Source organism: Dromiciops gliroides, chromosome 6 (genome assembly GCF_019393635.1).
Source record: "Dromiciops gliroides isolate mDroGli1 chromosome 6, mDroGli1.pri, whole genome shotgun sequence".
Classification (NCBI taxonomy): domain Eukaryota; kingdom Metazoa; phylum Chordata; class Mammalia; order Microbiotheria; family Microbiotheriidae; genus Dromiciops; species Dromiciops gliroides.
The window spans coordinates 12644529-12670915 of NC_057866.1; the positions used below are offsets into that span (position 1 = coordinate 12644529).

The 26387-nt window shown below is 47.1% G+C and overlaps 1 protein-coding gene across 2 annotated transcripts; it reads right to left on the reverse strand.

Moving 5' to 3' along the window:
• ASRGL1 (asparaginase and isoaspartyl peptidase 1) lies at positions 1-26387 on the reverse strand. 2 transcript variants are annotated; one of them, XM_043973518.1, is made up of 8 exons: positions 26364-26387; positions 19932-20048; positions 18159-18353; positions 14538-14680; positions 13927-14084; positions 3584-3702; positions 1811-1921; positions 1-455 (listed from the first exon to the last, which is right to left on the reverse strand). In XM_043973518.1, the coding sequence occupies exons 2-8, from the start codon at positions 20014-20016 to the stop codon at positions 223-225; spliced, it is 1044 nt and encodes a 347-aa protein (XP_043829453.1). In that variant the 5' UTR covers positions 20017-20048; positions 26364-26387; the 3' UTR covers positions 1-222. The 2 variants fall into 2 exon arrangements, with proteins under 2 accessions (XP_043829453.1, XP_043829452.1); XM_043973517.1 differs by lacking the exon at positions 26364-26387 and adding an exon at positions 25963-26084.

Genomic DNA, 26387 nt, shown 5'->3' on the forward strand with positions numbered 1-26387 from the left:
TCTTGAGGCAAGTCTTGTTTTGACCTTTATTTCATAGTGGGCCAAAATAGACATTTTTAGAATATGTTTTGATCAAGGAAACAAATCAAGTGTGACAGGGTGCATGATTTCTCCAGATACAAATCTAATAGAGTAAGGTAAGATTCTCCTGAATGTTACCGTTGCCTAGGCTGGAGACCAGCCCACTTTATTCATCCTCTCTTCCTAACCCAGACCTGGCACTCAGGTACACGGGTTAGTGTTTTTGTTTTTGCCGATGTCAGATATGTGCACCATCCCAGGGACAATTCCAAACTGAAGCTTGTCTTCCTTTGCTGAGGCCCAGGGCATGGAGACTGAGGTCCACCTTGCGGCCCACTCTCCTGTTCTATCAACCACAATGATGCCGCCTAAACCTTTGACCCTTGTCTTCATGTAACACAAGGCAGCGTCAGCAGCCTCTTGTGGATTCTTTCCTAAAAACAAGAGGGAGTGGTTATGGAGCAATTCCTGCCTGTTAGGCAAAGATATAGGATAGTAATCAATACCTTCTAGGATATAAAAAGTCCTTTTGTAGAGCAAATACCCCCCCACAAGTTTATTATTTTTCTTCTAAAAATGAATCAGCAAAACTGGGGCCCCCTAAGTTCTTCACTTGATCATGGGCCTTGAGGGCCAAGCCACCCTGATACAACAAAGCCCCAAAGAGCCCCCTCCACTCTTCCCGTAAGCTATTCATCTTTCTAGGTTCCGATATTCTCTGGGTAAGGAAACTAAATACTTTAAAAAGCTTTCTCTTTCCAGATCCTTCTAGGCGGTGGATGGGAGTATAAGGAATAGTCAGACTGTCCACAAGACCCACAAGAATCTGCAAACGAGAGAGCATTTTACAAGAGTGGCCAATAATCAGTACAGTGTCGGTACTGCAGGGGTGAGTGATTTCCCATGAAGCGGAACTCTGTCTCCAGTTGTAGGCCACGGGGCTTCCACGATTCAGCAGAGGGTCACCAGGCGCCTGTGGCTCATAGATAGGCTGGTCCTTGGCTCATGGATAGACAGAGAGGTGGACAATTCCAGGCCCTGCACCCTAAGCCTTTCCAGTTCTGGAGGACCCATACAAACTTATACTTCACTGGTCAAACCTTTAAAAACATTCCCCATTGCAAGGAAGTATTAGACAAATATTTCTGGAAAGGGACAGTCACTGGATCCTAGAATCTGAGGGATGGGGTGGGGCACTCTTGGGAGCCTCTAGTCCAACCCACAGCCAAAAGGAATCCCACTAGAACACACTGACCAGTGGTTGTCTGCACAGCCTAAGCTCTTAGCCTTAGTCCTTCTTCCACATAAGTGCCTTCAAAACACTTGAAGAGAGCTCCCGGCTAACTGCCCATTTCTTCCAGCCAATCATCATGGACTCGCCCAAGGCTATTCACCAGCCTCTCCAGTTTGTCACTGTCCTTAAAATGCAGTGCCCAGAACTGAACACAGTCCTCTAGATGAGGTCTGACGAAGGCAGAGGATGGGGCATGGGGTGGCAGGGAGGGCATCCCCTCCCTGGCCTTTGGTGGGGTAGTCCTGGAGCTGTGGGCTTGGTGGGCTGCCCCACTTCTCTGACAACTCCTCTGGAGTTTTCGGTCTACTAAAGCCTCAAGTTCTTCCACTTGTGAAGTGGATTCTGGGTGCCCAAGTGCAAGGTTTTATATTCATCCCTAATGAATTTCATCTTATCAGGCTCAGCCCAGTGAACATACTTCCTCAGTCTGCTCTGTTGACCTCTAATCACAGACTATCAAGATTGTAAATAAATCACATTTTGTCCTTTGAGTACCTTGCTCCATGTGGAAGATAACCAGTCTGGCGAGATTCACTTTTATTATGCTCTCTCCATGCCCGGTGGTAGAGACAGCCCCGATCTCATTATCAGCGTAGCCCCCAGAACCTGGGCAAATAAAAAAACAACCAATGTTTCCACAGGGCTGCCAACAAGATGCCCAAAGGCACACAGTCGAGGCGAAGGTGAGCTGTGATGGTGTGTGTGCTGTCTCTGGGCCTCAGTGTCATCATCGACAAAATAAGAGGATTGAACTCGAGCATCTCCAAGGTCTCTTTCACACTGGACATTTTATGGTTTTATTGCTGGGGGATTTGGGGAAAATGACGACAATCTCCAATACCAACTACTCGTGAGAAGACCTGCTCCTCTCAGGGGTTTAGAGGCTGGTCCTGCGGGTGTGTCCGGCTGTGCTTCTGGGGAAGGTGCATTTTTGAAGGGTGTGTGGCAGGTCTAAGTCCAAATGACCATCCGGCTAACAGTCAACTTGGCAATGTCCGTGAGTAAATTATTTGCATCTGTCTGGGTCCTTTTCTCCGAGCCAAGAAAGACATTAACAAGAGACTCAAGTCTGGGGTTGGCTAAGAACAGGGCGTGTGTGTATGTGCATATAAACACTGATACGTGTGTGCACGCATACACAGACATGTTTATGTAGAGACATCTTAACGTGAACACGCATCAAAATTCTCAAAAACTTTCCGGTGACTGTCCTGCTGTGTACTCCGAGCTGGACTCCTCTTCTCCTGTGGCTCACCAAAAGTTTGTCTACTGCCCTGAACAGTCCGGGCTAACCTGGGGGTGCCCTGTAGGCTGATGACTGCCCTGGGGGTCACTTTCTGGCCAGAATGATGGGCACTTTCCGGGCGAAACGAGAGGCAGCAGCCTGTAACTTAAAGCTAGGTTGGAGATTCTCAGCTCTGAGCTAGGAAAATGGGAAAATCTCCGTTCCTCCACAAAACCAACCAAACCCCAAATCTTCTGAAGGCCATTTTAGGGCTCATTTCCTGAAAGAACAGGGTACGTACAAGAGGCAGCATCAGAAGGGGTTTGGTTCTATAATAAACTGAATTATAAATGAAGGATTGGGCGGGGGTAGAGCCGTCCCTTCAAAGGGAATCAAGTGTTCTTTCTGGGCTGACAAAAGCCCTCATTTATTTTTCATATCCTTACTGCCCGTACCAGCTTCCCAAGGACAGAAGGTGGATTAGTATATCTGTTACATTCTTATTCCTACAAAAAAAAGATCAGTACAATTTGTGTTGGTTTTTTTTAAAGGGCAGAACCCAAACTTCACCCCACCCATGGAATTAGGTCCAACGTACCTTATGTAAACTTAAACCTAAAATGTCACTTCAACCATAAGGGTGCCTCTTATTTTATTTATTTATTTGTTTGTTTGTTTGTTTATTTATTTATTTTTGGCAGGGCAATGGGGGTTAAGTGACTTGCTCAGGGTCACACAGCTAGTAAGTGTCAAGTGTCTGAGGCCGGATTTGAACTCAGGTCCTCCAGAATCCAGGGCCGGTGATTTATCCACTGTGCCACCTAGCTGCCCCAAGGGTGCCTCTTATTTTCAATGGTGAATTATTCTGACCACTTCTAAACTTGGTTATATTACACTGCTATTCTCAACTTCTGGTCTCTCACCATGGAGCTGATCCTTTAAAACCAAGGCTATGGGAGATTCTTGGAAAGAATGAAGTCTGACCCATATGAATCTAGTACTTTGAAGGGAGTGCAGGAAGGGGTGCACATAAAAAACCTTACCTACACAAGGTGAGTCCCCCACACGACCAACCATTTTATTGATGGTCCCCCCAGTTGATGTTGCATAAGCGACGTTTCCGTTTTTGTCAAGGGCCACAGCACCCACTGTTCCAGTGTTTCTGAAAAACAGCAGCACAACAGAGGGCCGGGCTAAAGTCTACAATGCAAGCTGCACCCAGGCCAGGAATGACCGCACAAGGAACAGGCCGGCTGTCTATTCGCCAGAAGCCAGACAGAAGAGGCCAAGGACAGTGAATTGTAACACCCACAATGACCTGCCTTCACCAAAGGGATCCCTTGCCCTCTTCTTTGCTCCTCAAGTTGAGCTGTGAGTCAGGCAACAGAAAGCCGATGGATGGGTCCCAAGGCTGGCCCCGGTGGTCAGTTCTACTGTGTGGGCCTCTCCTTCCCTTCCACCCTTCTGTTTATCTCCCCAGCATCCACCCATCTTGGTCCCACTCCTCCCTCCCCCTTCTTCCATGCAATGGGATAGAAAAGGTCATCCAGGAGCATATCTGCAGAGCCCATTTAAGGGCTGACCCATTTAAAAGATGCAGGCAGAAGGAGCCAGAACGTCAGATTCTGAAGCCTTACTTAGGGAACTGAGGCACTGTGAGAGTTGAGGGTAATGACCCTGGACATGAAAGAATGTGTGGATGGTGGAGAGCAGAATTTGGCTTTCTGAAGGAAAACAGAACCATTACAGGCTCTCCTTGAAAGGCTGGAATAACATACTAAGACTAGGAAAGATATGGTTGGATATGCTGAACTCACAGACCTGATCAAGAAAGCCTGAAGACGAAAATTAACGGGAAGAAAACAGCTCCCATAAAGCTGAATGTGAAGCAGGGTAAGTGTGTGATCCAGAAAGAAGAGAAGTGACACAGGAAAAATCTTGACAAATGGATACTGCAGATGGCGTCCCCAGAGTATGCATGATACTCAGAAATACCTTGTAGAAACATGATGGTGAACATTTGGGTCAGGAGAAAAGGAGAGAGAAAGAGTTATCATGGGGGGAGCATGCCAGTGACCATCTGGTGTGAAGGAGGACATAGAAGAGCAAACTCTGTCTTCCTGGACGTCTGCAAAAAGCAGAATTTTGGAGGAATCCCTGAATAGCTTTGCTGAGACTCTGGTGATATTCTTACAGCTTGGGTCTGACCGTGCCATCACTTTCCTCCTTAAGAAGTGCCAGTACTTCCCTCTGGACTCTAGGACAACATTTAACAGGCTGCCGCTCTGACCCTTTACAATCTGGATCCGGCTGACCTTCCAAGTCTTACTGCACACATCGCTGCTCTTCATTTCCTCAGTGGCCGGGACCTTGCATCTCCTTCCATGTGCCTTTGCTTAGGCTGCCCCTCAGGCCTCTTAGAATCCTGAGCTTTCTTCAAAGCCCAGTCCACGCACCCTTTCTTACAGGAAGCCAATCTTCATCCCTGCAGTTGCTAGTGCCCTCTCCCCAGAAACTGCTGTTCCTGCTTTGCATGTACTTTTCTGCATCCATAGTATTTCCCACAAGAGGACGTAAGACCCTTGAGGGCAGAGACTGTTTCATTGTTGTCCTGTGTAGTCCTAATGCCTGGCACAGTTCTTGGATTACACTATGAGCTGGAAAATGCTTGTTGGATGAATGAATGAATGACTCTGGAAACAATAACCTGGCTAAGCTGAGACTTATACCAGCCACTTCTGGAATGAATAGTTCAATAAATGCTTTGGGAGGGGCAGCTAGGTGGTGCAGTAGATAAAGCACTGGTCCTGGATCCAGGAGGACCTGAGTTCAAATCCGACCTCAGACACTTGACACTTACTAGCTGTGTGACCCTGGGCTGGTCACTTAACCCTCACTGCCCCCCCCATGTTTTGGGAGCATTTTGTTTGGGAACAGACTTGATAAAAACAAGACAACAGCAAGAAGATCACTGACAAAATAAACCTTGGACTCTGTTTCCCAGAGCTAAGGCCCAGCAAGCAAGCTGTGCCCTGAGCTTGGCAGGACAACAATCCTTTGCAATCACCCTCAGGATGATCTCACGCTCTAGGCTAGTCACATAATTCACCAGGTGTTCTCTGATCAAAGACAAATACTCACAAACAGAAGTAATGTATCCAAAATTAGAAGGGAGGCAGAAAGCTGGGAAACAATTTTTATAGCCAGTACTTCTGATAAAGGCCTCATTTCTAAAATATATCGGGAACTAAATCAAATTTATAAGAATCCAAGACATTCCCCAATTGAGAAATGGTCAAAGGATATGAACAGTCAGTTTTCTGATGAAGAAATCAAAGCTATCTATTGCCATATGAAAAAATGCTCTAAATCACTACTGATCAGAGAAATGCAAATTAAAACAACTCTGAGGTACCACCTGACACTTATCAGATTGGCTAATATAACAAAAAAGGAAAATAATAAATGTTGGAGGAGCTGTGGAAAAATTGGAACACTAATGCATTGTTGGTGGAGCTGTGAACTGATCCAACCATTCTGGAGAGCAATTTGGATTTATGCCCAAAAGGCTATAAAGCTGTGCATACCCTTTGACTCAACAATGCCACTATTAGGTCTTATCCCCAAAGATATCATAATAAAAAAGGGAAAAGGACCTACATGTACAAAAATATTTATAGCTGCTCTTTTTGTGGTGGCAAGGAATTAGAAATTGAGGGGTTGCCCATCAATTGGGGAATGAATGGCTGTACAAGTTGTGGTATATGAATGTAATGGAATACTATTGTGCTGTAAGAAATGATGAGCAGGAGGATTTCAGAGAAACCTGGAAGGACTTGCATGAATTGATGATGAGTGAGATGAGCAGAACCAGGAGAACATTGTACATAGTATCTACAACATTGTGTGTTGATCAACTGTGATAACTTGACTCTTCTCAGCAATACAATGGTACAAGATAGTTCCAAAGGACTCATGATGGAAAATGCTCTCCAAATCCAGAAAAAAAAGAACTGTGGAATATGGATGCTGATTGAACCATATTATTTTTTTTTGTTTTGGTGCTGTTATTTTTCTTTTTTGAGGTTTTCCCCCTTTGCTCTGATTCTTCTTTCCCAACATGACTAATGCAGAAATATGTTTAATGTGTTTGTACATATATAACCTAGATCAGATTACTTGTTGTCTTGGGGAGTGGGGGGAAAGAGGAGAGGGAGGGAGAAAAAATTTGAAACTAGAAATCTTACAGAAACAAATGTTGAAAACTATCTCTACATATAACTGGAAAATAATAAAATACTTTTATAATTAAAAACAAAAAGACAAATACTGGATAAACTCAGAATCAAACTTGTCACATGCTTGCTGCTCCCTCATTGTCAGGGCTATAGCTCACTAGGCAGCCACTCTTGAGATCTCCCCATCTAGCAGTACTAGATCTCAAACTATATTATGAAGTGGTAATTATCAAAACAATCTGCTACTGGCTAAGAAATAGAGAGGTAGATCAATGGAATAGAATAGGTACAAATTACACTATAGTAAATGACTATAGTAATCTAGTATATGATAAGCCCAAAGATCCAAGCTTTTGGAACAAAAACTCATTATTTGACAAAAACTGTTGGAAAAACTGGAAAACCATATGGGAGGAACTAGGAACATCTCACACTATGTACTAAAATAAGGTCAAAATGAGTACATGATTTACACATAAAGGATGATACCATAAGCAAATTAAGAGATCATAGAATCATTTATCTGTCACATTTATGGACAGAGGAAGAATTGAGGACCAAAGAAGAGATATAGAAAGCTCCCTATACTTCCTCAGGTCCCTCCCACTAGGGGTGGAGCCCCAGCACATGTGTTTATAGTTCCTCCTTGCTTGTAAGCTTTTTTCCTCACTCTGAAAATAAAACTTTATTTAATTCCTGATTCTCCTGTCTCTGGCCTGCTCTGTTTGGCTCCAGACATTCACAGGTTAGAGGCTAGTTCTAATCCGGTTGATGTTTTGGGTTCAGAAGTGGGACTGGGCACAGAACCGGGCCAAATGGACTTTCTAGAACCAGCAGGAGTAGACTAGGCACCACCAGAGATTTCTCTGGAGTCCAGCTCCTCTTTGTCTGGAGAATTTGTGAGACCTCTTCTTGTTCCAATCCATCCCAAGCTCTCACCTATGATTGAGCCTGCCTTTGTAAGGAAAACCCCCTGGGCCCCTCCAGTGATTCATCTTAGATCACTATGTTAAGATGGATATCCTTTTATAACAGCATGTTGGCACACGATCTGGTTAAATTTGCAAACAGCATGTCTTTTTTTTTTTCCTTTGCACCCCTCTGGTTAAAATTTGCAAACTGTGTACCTCTGTTGAGCTGGTTAAAGTTAAGTTGAGATTATAGTTGCGTGCTTTGTGAATTTGTGGTCTAATCTGTCTTTGTGGAATGCTGCCTGTGTTTGTTGTTTGAGTGGTGTTTATGTGAAACTGTGAGCTTTTTGTCTGTTTGTATCTGTCTTGTCATTTTGTCTGTGTGTCTTTGTAGAATGTCTGTGTCCTGTTTATGCTGTTTGTAGATTCTGTTACCTTGAAAGGTTTAAAATGCAACCAGACAGAAAAACTTCTAAGAGCTGTAGCTAAAGAGTTTAGGACACTGGGAAAGATTAATGAATTTAGTAAGTAAACAGTAAACAGGACTAACTCCCACTTTAGGCTTCCTGTGGGAGATAAGGTTATAAGCAAGGAGGAAAAAAACTGCAAAACACTTTTTTCTCCCTGTTATTTCAACATTGGCAAAGTTGGAATTATAGAAATAAAGTTAGATAATGAAAGTTTGTAGCACTGCTATAAACATTTTAGCAGATTTTGGAGGTTTGGAGATTAATCATTAAGGAGTTTAAAGATTAATCATTTTAAGATTGCAGGGGAGACAACTCCTGGGGTTTGTGGTAATTCCAGGAACTCATTCCCTTCTGAAATAGCTTAGTAAGTGTGGGGTACCACTCTGTAGAATTTGTTCTGAGGAAAAATAAGGATTAGATTTTATAAAAGTTAAAAGCAGATGACACTTCCCCTGAAGACTGATAGCTTCATTGTTCTAGAGCAACGAAGGAAGGCAGAGTAAGCCCAGAGTGAAGAAAGAAAAAAAAAAATTGGTAAAGTTTTGTACTTTACAGCAACTGCTTATTAACCCTTCCTTGACATTTCTGATGAAAAGAGAAAAGATTGTTTCAACCGAAGATCTCTTGTCAGAGAGCCTCTCCTCTCATTCTGTTAACTCTTTTCATCTCAGATTAGATTCCCAGATGAAGGTATTGAAAAAAAAATGCTGGAAACATGAATTATGTTCTGGTTGCAGAACTTTATTAGCTGTGTATCTCTGTTTGTTCCAGTTTCCTGAACTGTAAAGAGGAAAATAATAATAATGGTACCCACCTCCCAAGGCTGTTGTGAGATCAAAGTGATATGATTATAAAGTGCTTAACATAGTAACCAGCATATGCTAAGTGCATTATTATTTCTTTAAAAGAATGTAATTGTTCCATGCCTGATAACTTTAAAAGGGTCTTGAAATGCCAAAAGTAATAAGATCAATGATTCTTATATGTGATAATTTGAAAATGCAATTGATTCATCTGAAGTTTTGTTTCATGTTTTAAATACATGATATTGCTTGTTTTATCATTGTATTTCTAAATTCTCTTATATTGTGGAATTTGAGAGACCATGGTAAAAGGAATGTTGTTAGACAAAACAACTTTTTAATCTGGATACTGTTACATATCAATTGGGCTTTTAAAAGGATATGATAAAAATATAGATATTTGAAAACTGTTCAATATTTAATATATTAATAGTGAATTTTCTTTGAAAATCCTGGCTATTATGAAAGTATATAAGGTGGTTTAAAGATGTAGCTTTGACTTTTCTTTTTTTTTTTTTTTTGGTGAGGCAATTGGGGTTAAGTGACTTGCCAAGGGTCACACAGCTAGTAAGTATCAAGTGTCTGAGGCCAGATTTGAACTCAGGTCCTCCTGAATCCAGGGCTGGTGCTTTATCCACTGCGCCACCTAGCTGCCCCAGTAGCTTCGACATATTAATGATGAGCCAACTATCAGGTATTTGCTGTATGTCTGAAGCTCTAGAATATGGGTAGTTTTAATTTATAAGTAAAGGATAAACATAATATTAACTGTGAGGGAAACATCCTTAAAGACAGTCAAGTACTAAGTTGTGGTTAGTGAAATTTTGCTATTAAAGTTAAAAAAAATCTCTGGGACTTTAACTTACTATTATTTTGAGCTCTGATTACAGGGATAGTTGTATTGTCATGAAACCAATAGTAGAAAATGGCAGGTGTTGCATTCTAGAGACTGCTAAAGGTAGGATGTCTGTGCCTGGGAAAGGTTCTGAGGATGACTTTGGACTGACCCAAGGCAGGATCCTCATGACTCTATTTCCCCATTGTGTTATTTCCTTTCTGAAAAGGAAAATTCCCAGCTGGTTAATCCTAAGCCTTGCTTTCAACACCCTGTGAATACATGACTGGCTGTCAGATATGACTTGTGCCTGGAATCAAACAGAGCTAAGGGAATTTTTTCCTTCCCATTGTGATACATTATTATAACTATGTCCCTCTTTCTCCTTTTATTGCACATTTCTATAATCAAGAAGTTTTGTAAGGACACCACTAAATCTAGTAAATAACAGACTGATACTGGAACATTTCTGAGTTACTATAATAGAATGCAAGTAGGAACGTTTAAAAAAATGTAATCTGTATTTGTGGTCCAAGTATAACATAGGTATGCGATCCTCCTAAGGGGGAAGTGATTAGGTAAAGTAATAAGACAAAGAGGTTAATTTAAAAGAAACATTTTCTAATGAAAGGACACAGTACATATTGGGAAAAGCAACAGGGTGAGACTATTTTTTCCTGGAACCATATGCAGATGTATATGATTGGCTTCCAAATATATCTATCACAGATATTCAGGCTTTGAGTATTCGGGTAATAGGTCTTCAAAATTAGATTAAGGATTTCATAATTAAGGATTAACTGGATTTTATACATAAATTATATTTATAATAGGAAAGAAAGACATTATTTTCCCAGTTTTAAAGTATTCATCTGATAATATTAAAAGGCAGGAGATTCATTTTATAGTTGGACCCTCATAAATTTTATTTTATTTTATGTGGGGCAATAAGGGTTAAGTGACTTGCCCAGGGTCACATAGCTAGTTAGTGTCAAGTATCTGAGGCCGGATTTGAACTCAGGTCCTCCTGAATCCAGGGTCGGTGTTTTATCCACTGCACCACCTAGCTGCCCCTATCCTCATAAATTTTAAAGGATGTTTATATCTGGTACAGGATTTAGGTAATGATAGAAACAACAAATGGAATACATAAACTGAAATTCTCTGAAATTTCAAAACTGGAGAACCAAATTTAACCTCTAGGTTTGGAACCAGAGAATCAAAGCCTCTTTCAGAGCTGTCCTGAGAATAAAGAAAAGATATCTAGGGAGCAGATAAGTGCCGGAGACATCTGGGACTCAAAATGTGCTGGTTAAAAGGATATTAAGAATGGGTTAATGGAATACAAGGAGACTTGATATTAATTAATATTTCTGATAATTAATGTATTGCTTTGGTCTCGTGTTTCAAGAGTTTTCTTGGTTACCTTGGTGACATGTAAGTCTCCCTTCTCCAAACTAGTCCATCCTGAGCCCCAAGTAGTTTGGCTTGTGATTTCACATTAATTTAACTATGATTATGAATTTATGAAAGCTACTTTGTTTGAACCTACCCCTGCATGGCTAGGAAACTGGACCATCTCTCTGTGCAATCAATCATTGTTTCTAAGGGTTCCTACCAGTTCCTTCTGACTACTCCCACAGCTGCCAAACTTGCGGGTGTGTACTCCTGGATCATCTGAAGAAAGTCCCTGCTCCTGAGTGAATGGCAGAATCTTCTAGGGACCTCCAGGTTCATCTAGTACGGACACCCAGATGAGACAGCTGTCCCAAGATTCTGGAAGAGGGCTGAATATACCATCCTGGCTTTTTTCCTCCTCCCTTTTGTTAGGAGCCCAGTTACCAAGGCCCTTATTCGAGTGTGTTTGCATTTCTCCCTTCTACATTCTTGCCCCCCACTTTTCTGCTTGGAAGCAAACAATGTCTAGCAATGACACCTGGGACACACTTCCCCAGTAGGCCCCCTTAAGGAACTATAACCCTGGAAATCTGGTCCTGACCCAACTGACCAGAAGGGTAGGGGCTCTTTCTGACCTCTTGCCTTTGGCCAAAAGGAGGAAATGACAAAATACAACTTAGACCCCCTTTTTTCTTTTTTCTTTTCCTTAGTAAGGCAATTGGGGTTAAGTGACTTGCCCAGGGTCACACAGCTAGTACGTGTTAAGTGTCTGAGGCTGGATTTGAACTCAGGTCCTCCTGACTCCAGGGCCAGTGCTTTATCCACTGTACTGCCTAGCTGCCCCCCCCCTTCTTTTTTTTTGGTGAGGCAACTGGAGTTAAGTGACTTGCCCAGGGTCACACAGCTAGTAGTGTTAAGTGTCTGAGGCCAGATTTGAACTCAGGTCCTCCTGACTCCAGGGCTGGTGCTCTATCCACTGTGCCACCTAGCTGCCCCTAGACCCCCTTTTTTCCAGAGCCAAGGCCCAGCAAGCAAGCTGTGCCCTGAGCTTGGCAGGATGACAATCCTTTTGCCATTACCCTCTGGATGATCTCACCCTCTGGGCTAGTCACACAACTCACCAGGTGTTCTCTGATCAAAGACAAACACTGGAAAAACTCAAGTCCTGAAATGAATCAAACTTGTCACATGCTTGCTGTTCTCTCACTGTCAGGGCTATAACTCACTAGACAGCCACTTACTTGTATAAGTACTGAGGTCTCCCCACACTGCCTCGAGTCGCCCCACTAGGGGTAGGGACCTGGCAAATGTGTCTAAGCTCTTCCTTGCTTGCAAGCCTTTTTCCCCACTTCGAAAATAAAACCTTATTTAATTCCTGACTCTCCTGTTTCTGGCCTGCTCTGCTTGGCCCTGTTTAGCTCACAGGTTAGAGGTTGGTTCTGTCTGGTTGACATCACACAGAATAGAGATAATGCACATTAGCTCATGAAACACTACATGAGAAAGCCAAGACAGCACCAAGATGACCTATCTCTTTTACATGGTTGCCGGCCTGGCAGATTGCAGGAGCACTGTTGACACAGTTCATTTCATTGTCAGGAAAACACCAGGCAAGTTTCTCACCCTACCCTCATGGACAAAGTGATCACGTATGAACTGGAGAGTCAGGGGGATTCACAGTCAGCTAAACAACTGTGCCCAAAGACTGCTGACTGATGGATCCTGGCCAGCCCGACAGGAAGCTGTATCCCATTGAATGTTTTTTTTTTTTTTTTGTATCCTTGGATGAAAAGATAAAAGGCACACTTATCACAGAAGGCGCAAACTTGAGGAGAATAGTGAATGCACTAGAAAATCATGAGCCAAAAAGATCTTCAAAATGATGGGCTGAAAAAAAACAACAACTGAATTTTAAAACCCTAATGGCAAAGCCCACTGTGGAGACCTGGCACATGCAGAATTCTGTACGTGATGCCAGGCCCGCAGCTGGAGAGGGACATGGAGGATCTGGAGGGTGCTGACAGAAGGACGATCAGGCAGGGAGGGTACGTAAATCATGCCACGTGTCAAAGTCGCCAAGAATTTGGGATGTCAAGTACAGAAAAGGCTCAGGAAGATCTGAATGCTGTCTCCAAAGGCTGGAGGGGCTGCTACATTAAAGTTTGAGTTATCAGGAGGTAGAACTAAGGTGTTCAGGAAAGCAGATTTATTCTACAAAGATCCTCCTAAGAACAAAGGAGGAGACAGGGCTCTCTGTGGTTCCAAGCTGCGCAGAAAGAGAAGGAGCTGCCTCACGAAGCAGCGGGCTCCACGGGTCCCATCAGCAGGCTAGCCATCTGCCAAGGACATATGAAGAGGCTTAGGTAGGGCTGCTAAGGTCCTTTCCCCCACTGGGGTTATATGGTCCTCATAATGCCAACATCTGGAATTGAAGTCAAGACCTATCACATCCGTTTCAAAGTACCATTTGTTGCTCCTGAAGAGCACACGTGGTCATGGCTGGCCATTCCTGTCCTTGGTTGGCCTAATCTGAATCACTTCACTCTTTCCCCTAAGAAGCTTTTGCTAATTGAGGCTGGCCTTTTCCTGAGTGATAGAATTGGTGCGTTCTGATGTGGAAGGATGGCATGGAAATGGTGTTTGATGTGTATAAATGTAGGAAATTCAATACTTCTCCAAGTTTTAGGACATCTACAAGCATATATAGTTCAGAGTCACCGGAAATACCTACTTGTCAACATCTGTCAGGAAAGCAGTTTTTTCAACCTTTTCTTTTTTCAGACGTTTGATGTTTCGTTCTGTTATCAATTTTTCTCCAGGAACTGCCGGGACCCCCATGTTCTTCGCAAAACAGGCCGCACCTCGATCGGTCAGGAATGAGTGATTTGTCTGATTCAGAAAGGAGAGGGAAATGATGAGACTTCCTGAATTATCCTGACTGTACAAAGGCCATGACCTCTCCTGAGTACAAAGGTTCAAAAAGGCAAATGCCACTGAATTCTTTTGTTCTGATGGGAGCATGTGCCAGGGGGAGCAGACACCACTCAGTACGTGGGGGTCCTAACAACAGCCATTAGTTAATGGCTTGGCCCACTTGGTGCCTAAATGAGGAGGAGAGGGAGGAGTCAAGGGTGAAAGCTTGGGGTCCCACATCGGTTCCCTTCCTGCTAGTAAGAGATCCCTTCATTACCAGACTATCAAGGATCAGGACAGGCCAACAGTGTTTGGACTCATGGCGCCTGCTTCACAGGCCCCCGCCAGAGAGCACAGGCTTCTCCTGGCCAGGCCCGGGGGTGCCATTGCTATGTCACTGGGAAGAAGATGCTCGTCCTTTAGCCACACCTTTTCCATAACAAGACGGGCAACTCGGATGGGGTTGGCGATGCCCTTAATTGAAGACACAGCTCCTGATGCCAGATTTCTCCCATCCATGATACTGGCGTCCATTTCGACCTGACTGTCCTCATTCAAGACAGAGCCGTGACCTATGAGAGAAAGAGAGACATGGAGGGCGGCTGTGGGGTCATGGGTTCAGGCGAAGGTGGGAATCGAAGACCAGAGATGGTAAATGATTGACACATCAGCACCACCTTGTGGGTGAATAACTAGGATCGCTCAGTATTTAAAGCAAAAACCCACAAAGATCAAATAGAGTCTCTGCAAGAATAATTCCAAGAGAATAAGAGTCATTTTTCAGCTTTTCAGCCTGGACATGACATAACTTGTTCCAGGCCTTACCAGGGCAAGGTGAGCGCAATGAACTCCTTGGACCCTGAGAGACCCGCCAGGCATTGTCTCTGGAATTCAAACTTTGACCACAAAACTCTCCCAGGAAACTCTTGCTGCTTCGGTGACCACGGCCTGAATATGGGGAGGGGGAACTCAGCCAGAGGGGACAGAGAGCCTTCTGGGTTTGCCATAGAGGCCTATCGAGTCTATTGAGTGCCTACTGTGTGGGGGCTCTGGGGACACAGCTCCTCTTCCCTGCCCCTCCAGTCACCTAATTTACACGTGCCTCCACTCACCCAGAGAAGTGGAGAAAAGGGGAGCCGAGTGGGAGAAAGCACTGGCAGCTTTTCAGGCTTAATGGATGCTGAGACGTCAAGTTCTGACCCAAGCTGAGCCCTGAGGATCAGGATTCTCCGACACAGAAATGACATAAGAATGACGATTCATATTCATTGGCCTTCTGAGAACCAAATGGAATTTCAGTTTGTTTTTAGCTTGGAATGACTACTGATTAAAATCCAGTTTTATGGGAACAGTGGACAAAGGACAAAGCTATGTACAGGCTCACATAGCCCATGCTGCAGAAAGGTTGCGACTGTTTTAAATTCAAGCAGGCTAAAGAAGTCATTAAAAATAGACTTGGGGGGCGGCTGGATAGCACAGTGGATAGAGCACTGGCCCTGGATTCAGGAGTACCTGAGTTCAAATCTGGCCTCAGACACTTGACACTTACTAGCTGTGTGACCTTGGGCAAGTCACTTAACCCCCATTGCCCCGCAAAACAAAACAAACAAAACAAAACAAAACATAGACTTGGGTCATTAATATTAAGTGACCCACATAACATAGCACAGGTAAGAAAGCAAGAGTCAGAATTTGAACCCAGGTTTTTCCCATCTTTGTCCCAGCACAAATCATCACAGGTTTATCCCTCAGAATTTTTTATTCAGCTAGAGAGCAAACCAAATACTCTGTCCCCGTGCCCCAAATCTCTGTTTGTGAATACCTAGGGTTTTTGGTCACGCCTGCGCATACAGGCCTGTCTGCCTAGTGGATTCAAACCCATACAATGGCCACAGGAGTCTACTTTAGCTCTACAAACCAGGGGATGGCAAACGACAGCCTGGGGGCCAAATCTAGTCTCCTGCTGCTCTGTGTATGGCCTGCCAGCTAGCTTACCAAAGGGCCCAAAACAAGGAGCTGCTGGGCTGGCTCTGGCCTTTCAGAGAGCTCTTACACAAGGCAGAGCCTGGGTGGAACTTTCACAAGAAGAGATATGTACACTTATCCTTTCTCAAGATGTGACTGAGAAAGAAATCTATTTTTACTGGTTTCAGATGCTTAGTCTTAGGTATGGCTTTCTGGGAACAAGGTCTCATACTGAATTTGAAAGGAAAAACACATTGAGATAAGTTTTTATAAGACATGCCTATTTTCCTTCCTGGAAGATTTTATTATTCGTCTCTTTTCTTTGAACCCACCCACTTCCCTGCCCCATCTGAACCTCTGACCCTGTGAGCACTTCTCAACTGTTTTGATTCTAAACTTGCTTTTGTGGAATGAGTCACCTGGGAGAGTGGGAGGGGAGGGAGTCTGCTTCTCCCAGGCTGATTTGGGAAAACAGGAGGTAGTGCCTCCTCATGACCTTTCCTTTCGGACGCAATGTGCAAATGTGAACCTGGGCTTGAGAGCCCCTTCTGTTATTCTCTGGCATCTCAGGAAGGCATCATTTTCTTCTAAGCTGTCCATCTACAGAGTGGTGCATGCAGGCTGAGGCCTACCCCAAAGTGTGATGGAAGGAAAGGTGTTTTGTGAGGCATCATTATGCTTGGCTGGACTACAGATCTATACACTCACCTATGGCTAGTTAGGGAGCATACTGTATCTTTCGATAACTCTGTGTCACAGGATCTCAGAACAGGAAAGAACCACTGAGTCTGATTCATATTGGAACGAGAACCCCACCCCAATCTCTAGCAGCTGCTGGTCCACTATGGAGTCCCTCAGGGACCACACCCACCCCATGGGGGCAGGACAACCTGGATTGGGAGGGGGTCGAGTTTGGGCTTTACAGGATGTATAGAGCAGATGGGGAAGAAGATCCCCTCCTGGGCAATGGGAAAGCAAAGTGCAGGCTCTGTTTGGGAAAGCAATGAGTGGTCTAACCTAGCTGGGATACATCAGATAATATCAAGCCTGGGAAGAGATGATGGTCCCCTATTGTAAAAGGCCTTGAAGAATCTGGGTGTTTCAGCAACCCAAGAACTCTGTGAGTCAGGAACGGGACCCAGTAGCCAAAACCAAAGGCAGTTCTAGGCTGCAGTGGGGGGTTCAAAGCATGCAAAGGGCCATTGCCTTCAGAGCCCTTTGCAGTGTTGTTTTCATTTCTGGGTGCCACCCTTTAGAAAGGACACTGATAAATCTGAGGGCAGGGGCAGCTAGGTAGAGCAGTGGATAAAGCACTGCCCTGGATTCAGGAGGACCTGAGTTCAAATCTGGCCTCAGACACTTGACATGTACTAGCTATGTGACCTTGGGCAAGTCACTTAACCCTCACTGCCCCCCCCCCCCGCAAATCTGAGGGGCATCCAGAAGAGGGCTGGAAGGGCCGGCCTCAAGATCATGTTACCAGTGGCCTGGCTACCAGCACTGGGGAAGAGAAGCCCTGGGGACGGCGGACATGCTGGGATAGCTACTCCCAAGTACTGGAAGGGCTGTGGCCTGAGGAAGACAGCTTGGGCTTGCTTTGGGTGGGCCCTAAAAGGGTGCAAGTCAGAGTGAGTAGGCTTGATGTCAGGAAACCCTGCTGAGCACGGAGCTCCATCCATGATAAGACTGGCTGCCTTGGGAGGCAGAGGTTCTCCCCCAGTCAGCCAGCCTCTTGTCAAGTATGCCTGAGATGAGATTCTTAACCAGGTGACTTTTGAGGACCCTTGAAGCTCTGACGGAGATAGGACCACAACCGTGTGTGAGAAAGAGGCCTCTGGTCTTAGAAGGATGGACTGAAGAGGAAAGTGAGTAGAGAGAAGAGAGAGCGTGTGCTTGGGACGCTGGCGTGGTGGTCTAGGCTGGGGCCTTCATTGGAGAGCCGGTCCTTGGGCTAGGGAAAGAGCAGGCCAGGCGGAGGCTGTGGAGGAGCCACGATTCTGAACCGGGGCGGGCGGGGGGGGGGGGGGGGGAGACGCACACAGTAGGCGCCTCTCGGTATCATTCACTTCTGCCCCATAGACTCACCTGCGTTGAATTCGGGGTCGTCCTCCAGGGCCATGACAGCCCCTTCGACGGCATCCAGGGCACTCCCGCCGTCCTTAAGGATGTTGTAACCCACCATGGCTGCTTTGGTGACACCGTGTCGCACCCTTTCCGAGCGTTCCTTAGAGATGGAGCCGGCTCCTCCTCCATGAACCACGATAACAGGCTGGATAAAATCTGAGGACCAAGAGCATCAAAATCAAGAGCTGTTTGGGACAATGTCCCGAAGGGACAAGTGGGGGGAGTGAACTCCAGGGAGATTCTGGAAGGGTAATACAGACAGAAGTGTCTGCAGAGGGCCTACTGTGTGCCAGGCTTATGCTATGCACATTTCCCAAAAATCATCGCATCCTAATATCACCCGGGGAAGGAGGGGATGTCATGTGCCTCATTTTACAGGCAAGGAAACTGAGGCAGGCAGAGGCGAAATGACCTGCCCAGGGTCACATAGCCAGGAAGCATCTGAGGCTGGATTCGAACTCAGGTCTTCCTGACGTCAGGCCTAGCTGCCTCTTTCTGCCTCTCCTTATCTCTTTTTTTTCCTCTATTCAATTTGTTGTTCAGTCGTATCCAACTTCATGACCCCATTCGGGGTTTTCTTGGCAGAGATCCTGGAGTGACTTGCTATTTCCTTCTCTAGCTCATTTTATAAATGAGGAAACTGAGGCAAACAGTGTTAAATGACTTTCCCAAGGCCACACAACAAGTGAGTATCTGAGATTGCATTTGAACGCAGGTTTTCCTAACTCTGGGCCCATAGTCCCATCCCCTGTGCCACACAGCTGCCCTCTATTCAATTAAATCAACATAAGTAATAATTACTCAATATAATAAACTTAGATGTTAGCAATCTGGATCACCCCCCTGACCCTCCTCCTCCTGTCTTCTGCAAATTGTTCTCAGTTTCCTTTGTATTTACTTATACGTGTTTCATCGGGTGTGCTGAAAGGAGACAGGTGGCAAGCAGCAGACGGATGTGAAGAGAGGCCTCTCAATTTCCAGTCGAGGGCTCTTTCCCCTGCACCACCCTGCCTCCTAATAAGGACAGCGACTAGACCTCAGATTTCATTAGCAGAGTGAGGCCACTCTCAGGTGTGAGGAACTCCTTTCGCCACCTCAGGCACAACCTTCTCTGCAACCTGTGCCCTTCCCAAGGTGCTGAAGCAGCCACGCCAGCAGCATGAGGGTCCACCATCCTCCCAGAGTTTGGCCCGAACCAGATTAAGGTGTAATTGGAAAATGGTAAACACAATAAGGTGAACATAGTAAGGTGATAGAGAGATAACATTCATGTGAGGGATGCCCACAGGCCAACTCAGGGATGGTTTGGTGGCCCTGTTTCCATTTGAATTTCATACCGTTGGCCAGAACCCTGGGAGGTTAAGACTCAGGCGCAGCTTGCAGCCGGGTCTTCCTGGCTCCGAGGCCAGCCCTCTCCCCTCTACCCCACAGGTGCCTCTGATGCCGCCCACAATCACTCCCCTAATGCCTCAAGCTGGGAAGATTTTCTATAAGGGCCCAGCGACTGAGGGCCTGTGTGTTACATGAAGATAAAGCTTCAGGGAGGGCAGGCTTTGGGTTTTTTGTCCCCAGTAACTCTCCCAGACCATCTCCTACAATATGAGGTGGCTCCCATCTACCTGAGTGGAGGGAGGATCCCGTGGGAAATCCTGCAGGTAGCCTGCTCCCCACCTCCCCTGCCTTCCGGGCCAGGGGAGAACCTCCCCCCAGGTGGGAAAGACTTCAGGCACTGACCGGAGATGCACTGGGAGGACCTGGAGGAGGAGTAGGAACGCCGCTCGGAATGGCCCGAGTGGGAGGAGCAGGGCATGTCCGTCATCTTGAAGGTGTTTACAGGGCACTGGAGTCCATCTGGGCAAAGAATCACAAAAGGTCAGGCTGCCAACACCCCCTTACAACACACCGGGTGTGCTACCAAGGGCCCTCTGCCAGGACAGCTCAGTGAGGAGAAATATGTTCCCTGGGGGCCGCCTTTCACTTTCTGATGGTGCTATTGATTGGGAGACAGCCGCTAGGTGGCGCCATAGTGCATTGAGCGCCAAGCCTATGGTCAGGAAGCCCTCAATTCAAATTTGGCTCATCAACTGGGTGACCCTGGGCCAGTCACTTCACCCAGTTTGCCTCAGTTTCCTCATCTGTCAAATGAGCTTGAGGAGGAAATGGCAAACCAGTCCAGTATCTTTGCCAAGAAAGCCCCAAATGGGATCATGGAGGGTCGGACACGACTGAACAAAGACAAGAAGCAGTTAGGAATCATCGCCAACAGAATCTAAATTGGGCTCCAGACACCTTCCATTCTTAATCCTGGTTCTGCCTTGGGGCAGGATAATCCTTCTCCCAGGGCACAGCCCTTCCAACACTCCCAGTCTACTCCAGTCCTGCCCAAGTATCCTCTTGTCTAGCATAAACGCCTGGGCTCCTTCAGCCGACTCTCCCCATCCTGGGCCCTCTCCCCTGAACTCTGTCCAGCTCATCCATGGTGCCCCAGCAATGGCCCCTTGGGACTATTCCCTCCCCAGGCCTGCAAGCCACGCCTCCTTTGATTCGGTCTTAAATAGTGGTGGTTTTGGTTCACCTTGTTCACTCATACTGGCCTTGAAATCCACTAACTGCTAGTTCTCACAACATTGTCTAGGTGAGGGGACAGCTAGGTGGCACAGTGGATAGAGCACCGGCCATGGATTCAGGAGGACCTGAGTTCAAACCCGGCCTCAGACACTTGACACTTACTAGCTGTGTGACCCTGGGCAAGTCACTTAACCCTCATTGTCCTACCAAAAAAAAAGATTGTCTAGGCGAACTACTGAAAATACTTTAGCCACGAGGAAAGCAGTGTCTTTCCGATTCCGTGCCTTTTCTTCCTAAGCCCAAGTGTAAGTCTTTACATTTACTCCTGCAAAATGTTATTCTACTAGATTAAGGACAGCATCCCAGCCTGCCAAGGCTGCCTTTGGCCCTCACTTCTGTCCCACGCAGGGTTAACCGCACCTGGCTTTGGGCCATCTGAACAAGCGCCCTTTATTTCTATTGGAGTCACTGGTACTGAGCCCAGCTCCAGCGCTCCGGGAGGTCTGGCCGTTTGAAAGGCCTATTGCCCTGCTCAGACTTGTACTCGGCAGTTCCCAGAAACTTTGTCCAATTATCATTCTACTCCTGCTTTCATGAGGTTAATCTGGCATTGCTTTTATTCCATGAGGCTATGGTCCCTCTCTGTGATAACCTTTTCCTTTTCTAGAGGAATAGTCACTAGCCACTGCTGTAATAATATGCTCTGGAGTTTGACCAGGAACCAAGCCAAGTTCAGTGGCCTCAAGCATGAAGAAACAAACCACTCTTCCTGTTTTTAAAAATCAGGACATCTGCCCTTCTTCAGTTGGCCGGTCAGTTTGTTCTTTCATTTTAGAAAGGAGGGACCTGAAGCCGCAGCTGGGAAGGGGTCCCTGTGGGCTGCAGATCGATTTAGAAAATCACCAGTTAACATGATCTGTATTTTGTTGTATTTTGTTAACCATTTCCTAATGGCTTTTTCATCTGGTTCAGGCATTGGAGACGTGTGCCAAACTCTGTAGTAATTTCCACTGGACCCTCGCTACAACAAGGCGACCTTTTTATTCCTCCTTAATTTATTCCTTTTCCCACTCTCCAATGGACAAACATTATTAAGCACCTGCTGTATGCCTGTGGCTGTTCCAAACTTTCTTTTCTCTTTCAATCACTCCTTATCCAAACATCACAGCTAAAGGTCTTGCCTCAAAAGGCTGATCCCTCCATAGGTTCCCCTTTCCAGAGTCCATCCCTTCCCCCCAGTCTTCAATCTCTCTTTTTTTAAACTAGCTCCTTCCATTCTGCCTGCAAAGCTATCCCAACCGCCACCAACGGTAACAGAACCAAACAAAGCCCCCTCGGGCAAGGCCCTATTACCCCCACAAGCCATCATCCTTTGTGTCTGCTCCTTTTCTCAGCCAAACTTCTAGAAAACACTGTTTCTCCGTAATGCCTTCACTTCTCCTCTCACTTAGCAACCTTCCAATATCCTCCCTGAATTCAAACTGCTCCCTCCAAAGGCACCGAGGGTCACTCTGCTGCCCCTCAGGCCTCATCCTTGCCCTGTCCCTGCGGTGTCTCCTCTTTGTGTTTTAGCGATACCACTTTCTCCCAGTTTTCTTCCTACCTGTCTCCTTTCTCGGATCATTCTCTATACTGTGCCCCTTCACTATGGGTTTTCCCCAAGGCTTTCTACTGGGCTCTCTCTTCTTCCTGAGCCCCAAAGCAGCTGGTGCCCTCTCCAGCCCTCTCCCCTTTTGTATCTATTTTGTTTACATTTTCAGTTCTAAATTCCCTCCCTCCCTCCTTCCCCTCCCCTCCCCCACTCACAAAGAAGGCATTAAATGCCACTGTACCTATTTGCAATGTATTTTGTATATATTTGTGGTCAGCCAATAAGCCTTTATTAAGCACTTATGGTGTGCCAGGCCCTGCCCTCGGGGAGCTCCCCTTCTAACACACGAGACACCGTGCAAGCGACTGGAGCCAAATCAGATGTGGCCCCGGTGGCCTGGAGATCACTGATGCTACCACGGGGGGGGGGGGGGGGGGGATGGGGCTGTCCAAGGGGCACGTCTGCTGCCTCCCCCCACCAAAGCCACGAGCTCCTCCAGGGCAGGTAGCTTTACTTCTCTCTTGAAATGTCTTTTTTCCCCTTCTTTTTGCAGGGCAATGAGGGTTAAGTGACTTGCCCAAGGTCACACAGCTGGTAAGTGTCAAGTATCTGAGGGCAGATTTGAACTCAGGTCCTCTTGAATCCAGGGCCAGTGTCTTATCCACTGTGCCACCTAGCTGCCACCCCCCTACTTTTTTGGTGAGGAAATTGGGGTTAAGTGACTTGCCCAGGGTCACACAGCTAGTAAGTGTTAAGTGTCTGAGGATGGATTTGAACTCAGATCCTCCTGACTCCAGGGCCGGTGCTCTATCCACAGCACCACCTAGCTGCCCCCTCTCTTGATATTTCTAGTGCCACATGCAATGCTCGGCACACAGCAGGCACTTAAGAGATGCACAGGAAACAAGTCAGAAGCAGGGTCGGGACCTAGCTTCTCCTTTCCCTCCACATCTGGTTAAGGAGGCCTAGAAGTAGCTGTAGAGGCAGTGAAGGGGGTGTGTGTGAGGAAATGGGGCGACTATGGCAATAAAACCACAGCTCCTCAAAGACAACAATGCTGTGATAGCTCTGTAATTGTTACAGTTATTTAATGGAATTATGAATCTCAATTGTTATTGTAATATGCACAATCAATTCAATTAAAGAACTTCTTTGTAACTTCTTCTGGGTGACTTTAGACCGTGGCACCCCAAAGTCTGCCATTAAGCTTGAGCCTCACAGAACCCTGGGAGGTTGGGGCTCTTATCCCTATTTTACAGATGAGGAAATAAAGGCAGGCAGAGGTTTGGTGACTTGCCCAGGGTCACCCAGACAGGAAGTGCCTGAGTCCTAATCTGGCCCCATGGTCAAGGTGGGAGCCACCTGGCTAAGCCACAAGTGCTAAGGGACCCTGCTTAGCCAAGGAGCTACAAATGTCTGTGAAGGAGTCCTGAGGAGTGGCAGGGGAGGCTGGATACGTATGCAATAAGTAAAATGAAAAGGGGGGTGGGATGGAGCCAAAGGAGAGATCCCAGAGACCCAGGCCAGGGGAGAGGGACACCTTGGCTGGGATAAATCAGGTGAGGAAGCCCTGCAGCAGAATGTGCATGAGGAGGACTCAGACTGAAATGGAGGCCAGCCTGGGGCCAGGCTGAGTGAGAGCAGGGCCAGCTCAGATTGGCTGGGCGTGGGGAAAGGGGGCATAGAGGGGCAAGGGGGGGGTGGAGTGGGCAGAAATGCCAGCCTTGGAGTCCTGGCTTCAAGTCTTGCCTGGGACAGGCCTGGCAAGTCCCTTCACCTCTTGGGGCTCAGACAACTCTCTGAGAAGATGAAGAACTGTTACTTCCCGCTTCCTGCACACAAACAGACTTCTCCCCCTAAGCTTTTGCACAGAACGTCCCAGTGCCCCAGAAGACTCTCCTGCCTCACCAGGCTCTCCCTCATTTGCAGCTGGGGTGCCCTGGCCTAGAGGGGGAGGCCGTCCTTATCCTCCTTCCCAGCTTGGAGTATTCTGCTCCCCACCCTGGTAGCCACACCCCCACTAAACTCATCTTGTATTTATGACTTACAGTACTGGCTTCTCTGTATTCCCAGTGTTTGCCACACAGCAAGGCTTCAATCAATGCTCACAGACGATTTACTTTCCTGAGTATATGCACTTTCCCCCACTACGGCCTATGTTTCCAGAGGGCAAGGCTGTTCTGGTTCTTTGTAGCCCCAATGTCTAGCTCAATAAGTAGGCCCACAGAGTCCCAGCTGGAGGGAGCCTTGTCCAGCCCCCTCACTTTACTGATAAGGAAACCGAAGACTGAGAAGAGGAGGTGACTTGCCCCATAACACACAGGCTCTAAGCTTTTACATACCTCCAAAAAAAAGGGGAAAAAGGGGTTGTAAAGGTTGGTTTGAGTTAATCCAGGTACTGGCCAAAGAATCTCTGCTCCTAACCAGTCAGTCAGTCAGTCAATAAATAAACACAGATTAAGAGCCTACGGAGGGCAGGAGTTAGGGGATACAAAGAAGGGAAAGTAGGAGAGTCAAGTGCAGATGGTGCCAGGGATTTTCTATTTGATCCCACAGCAGGGCTCCTTAACCTGGGGTAGACTCCACATGCTGCTGGCTATCCTAACAGCTGTCACTGGTTCATTGACAATCCCCTGGGTCCTATCTGATGACTGAAAACAGGCTTCTGAGCAGGGGGCATAATAGGCTTCACCGGGCTGCCTGCCTGAGGGATGGCTCCTGGGCAAAAAGTCAGTCAGCATTTATGAAGTGCCTGCTGTGTGCCTGCCACTGTGTCAAGCCCTGTGAATGCAAAAATAGGGCCCATATCCCACAACGGGGGAGACAAGTCAGTCCCCATCACTTGATCAACAGGCATTTGTGAAGCCCTTATGATACACCAGGCACTGAATGCTCTGGGGATAGAAGAAATGCAAACAAAATGTATCACTAGTAGTTACAGAGTAACACCAGGTAGGGGGACAAGGTGGGTAACGATTCACTAAGTCTAGGAAGGAGGAGCCTTGTCCAGCCAGCAGCTGAGGCCTCAAGTAAGGGTTTTAATGAAAGGGGGGAGGGGGGAGGGTGTCAGGCAGAGCTTCATCAAGCAAAGTAGGGAGAACCAGGAGGCTGGGGTGCAGGGAGGGGGCAGGCCTGAGATGGAAGAGGGGTAAGGAGAGGGGCAGGCCTGAGATAGGGGAGGGAGAGCTGAGATGGGGGAAGCCGAGATGGGGGGGCGGAGAGCTGAGATGAGAGGGGGAGAGATTGGAAGGGAGGGGGGAGAGCTGAGATGGGGGGAGGAGGGAAGCCCGAAATAGGATGAGAAAGGGGGGGAGTGGTAGGGGGCTGACAAGAGGAGGGGGCAGAACTTTTTAACTTGTCAATAACTAACTTGTCAATAACCAACATCACCACTGGGGGGGGGGTCCCTTCCTCGGTAGGGTTGGGGGCTACGCCCTCCTCCTCCCCCTAATATGGGGCTGGGGGCGGCACCTCCCGCAGGGTCCCCCTCCAGACCCAGGCCCTCGGCCCCGGCCCTTGACAGCTCCCCCACCCACCCCACCCCTAAGCCGGGCCGGCCCCAACGGCCCCTGGCGTCCCCGGCCAGGCCAGCCCACGACCTCTCACCTCAGGCGTCCCCCCAGGAATGAGAGCGCCCGAGGCAGAGGCGGGGAGAAAACCGTTCTTGCGCCTGCGCACAAGCGCTCCAGCGCCCGCGGGAGTCATTACGGTAGGGGGAGGCGCCCCAGCCGAGTTGTTACGGGGAGGCTCCTGGACACTTACGGCACCTGGGTCAGCCGCCTGCGCTGGGGGAAGCGCTCTAGCGCCCCCCAGGAGTCGTTACGGTAGAGGCTCCTGGTCCGCCCCTCGCAGTCATTACGGTAGAGGCTCGTGGGCGCCCACCCCCACCCCCCGGCGCAGTGGTTACGGTACAGCCTCTCTCCGCTCCCTAGAACACCGGGACAGAAGGGAAGCCTAGGAGTGTCATTACCGTAAACCCTCCCGCAAGACCCCGGGGAGATAATTACGGTACTGGGGCGGGCGTCCGCCTG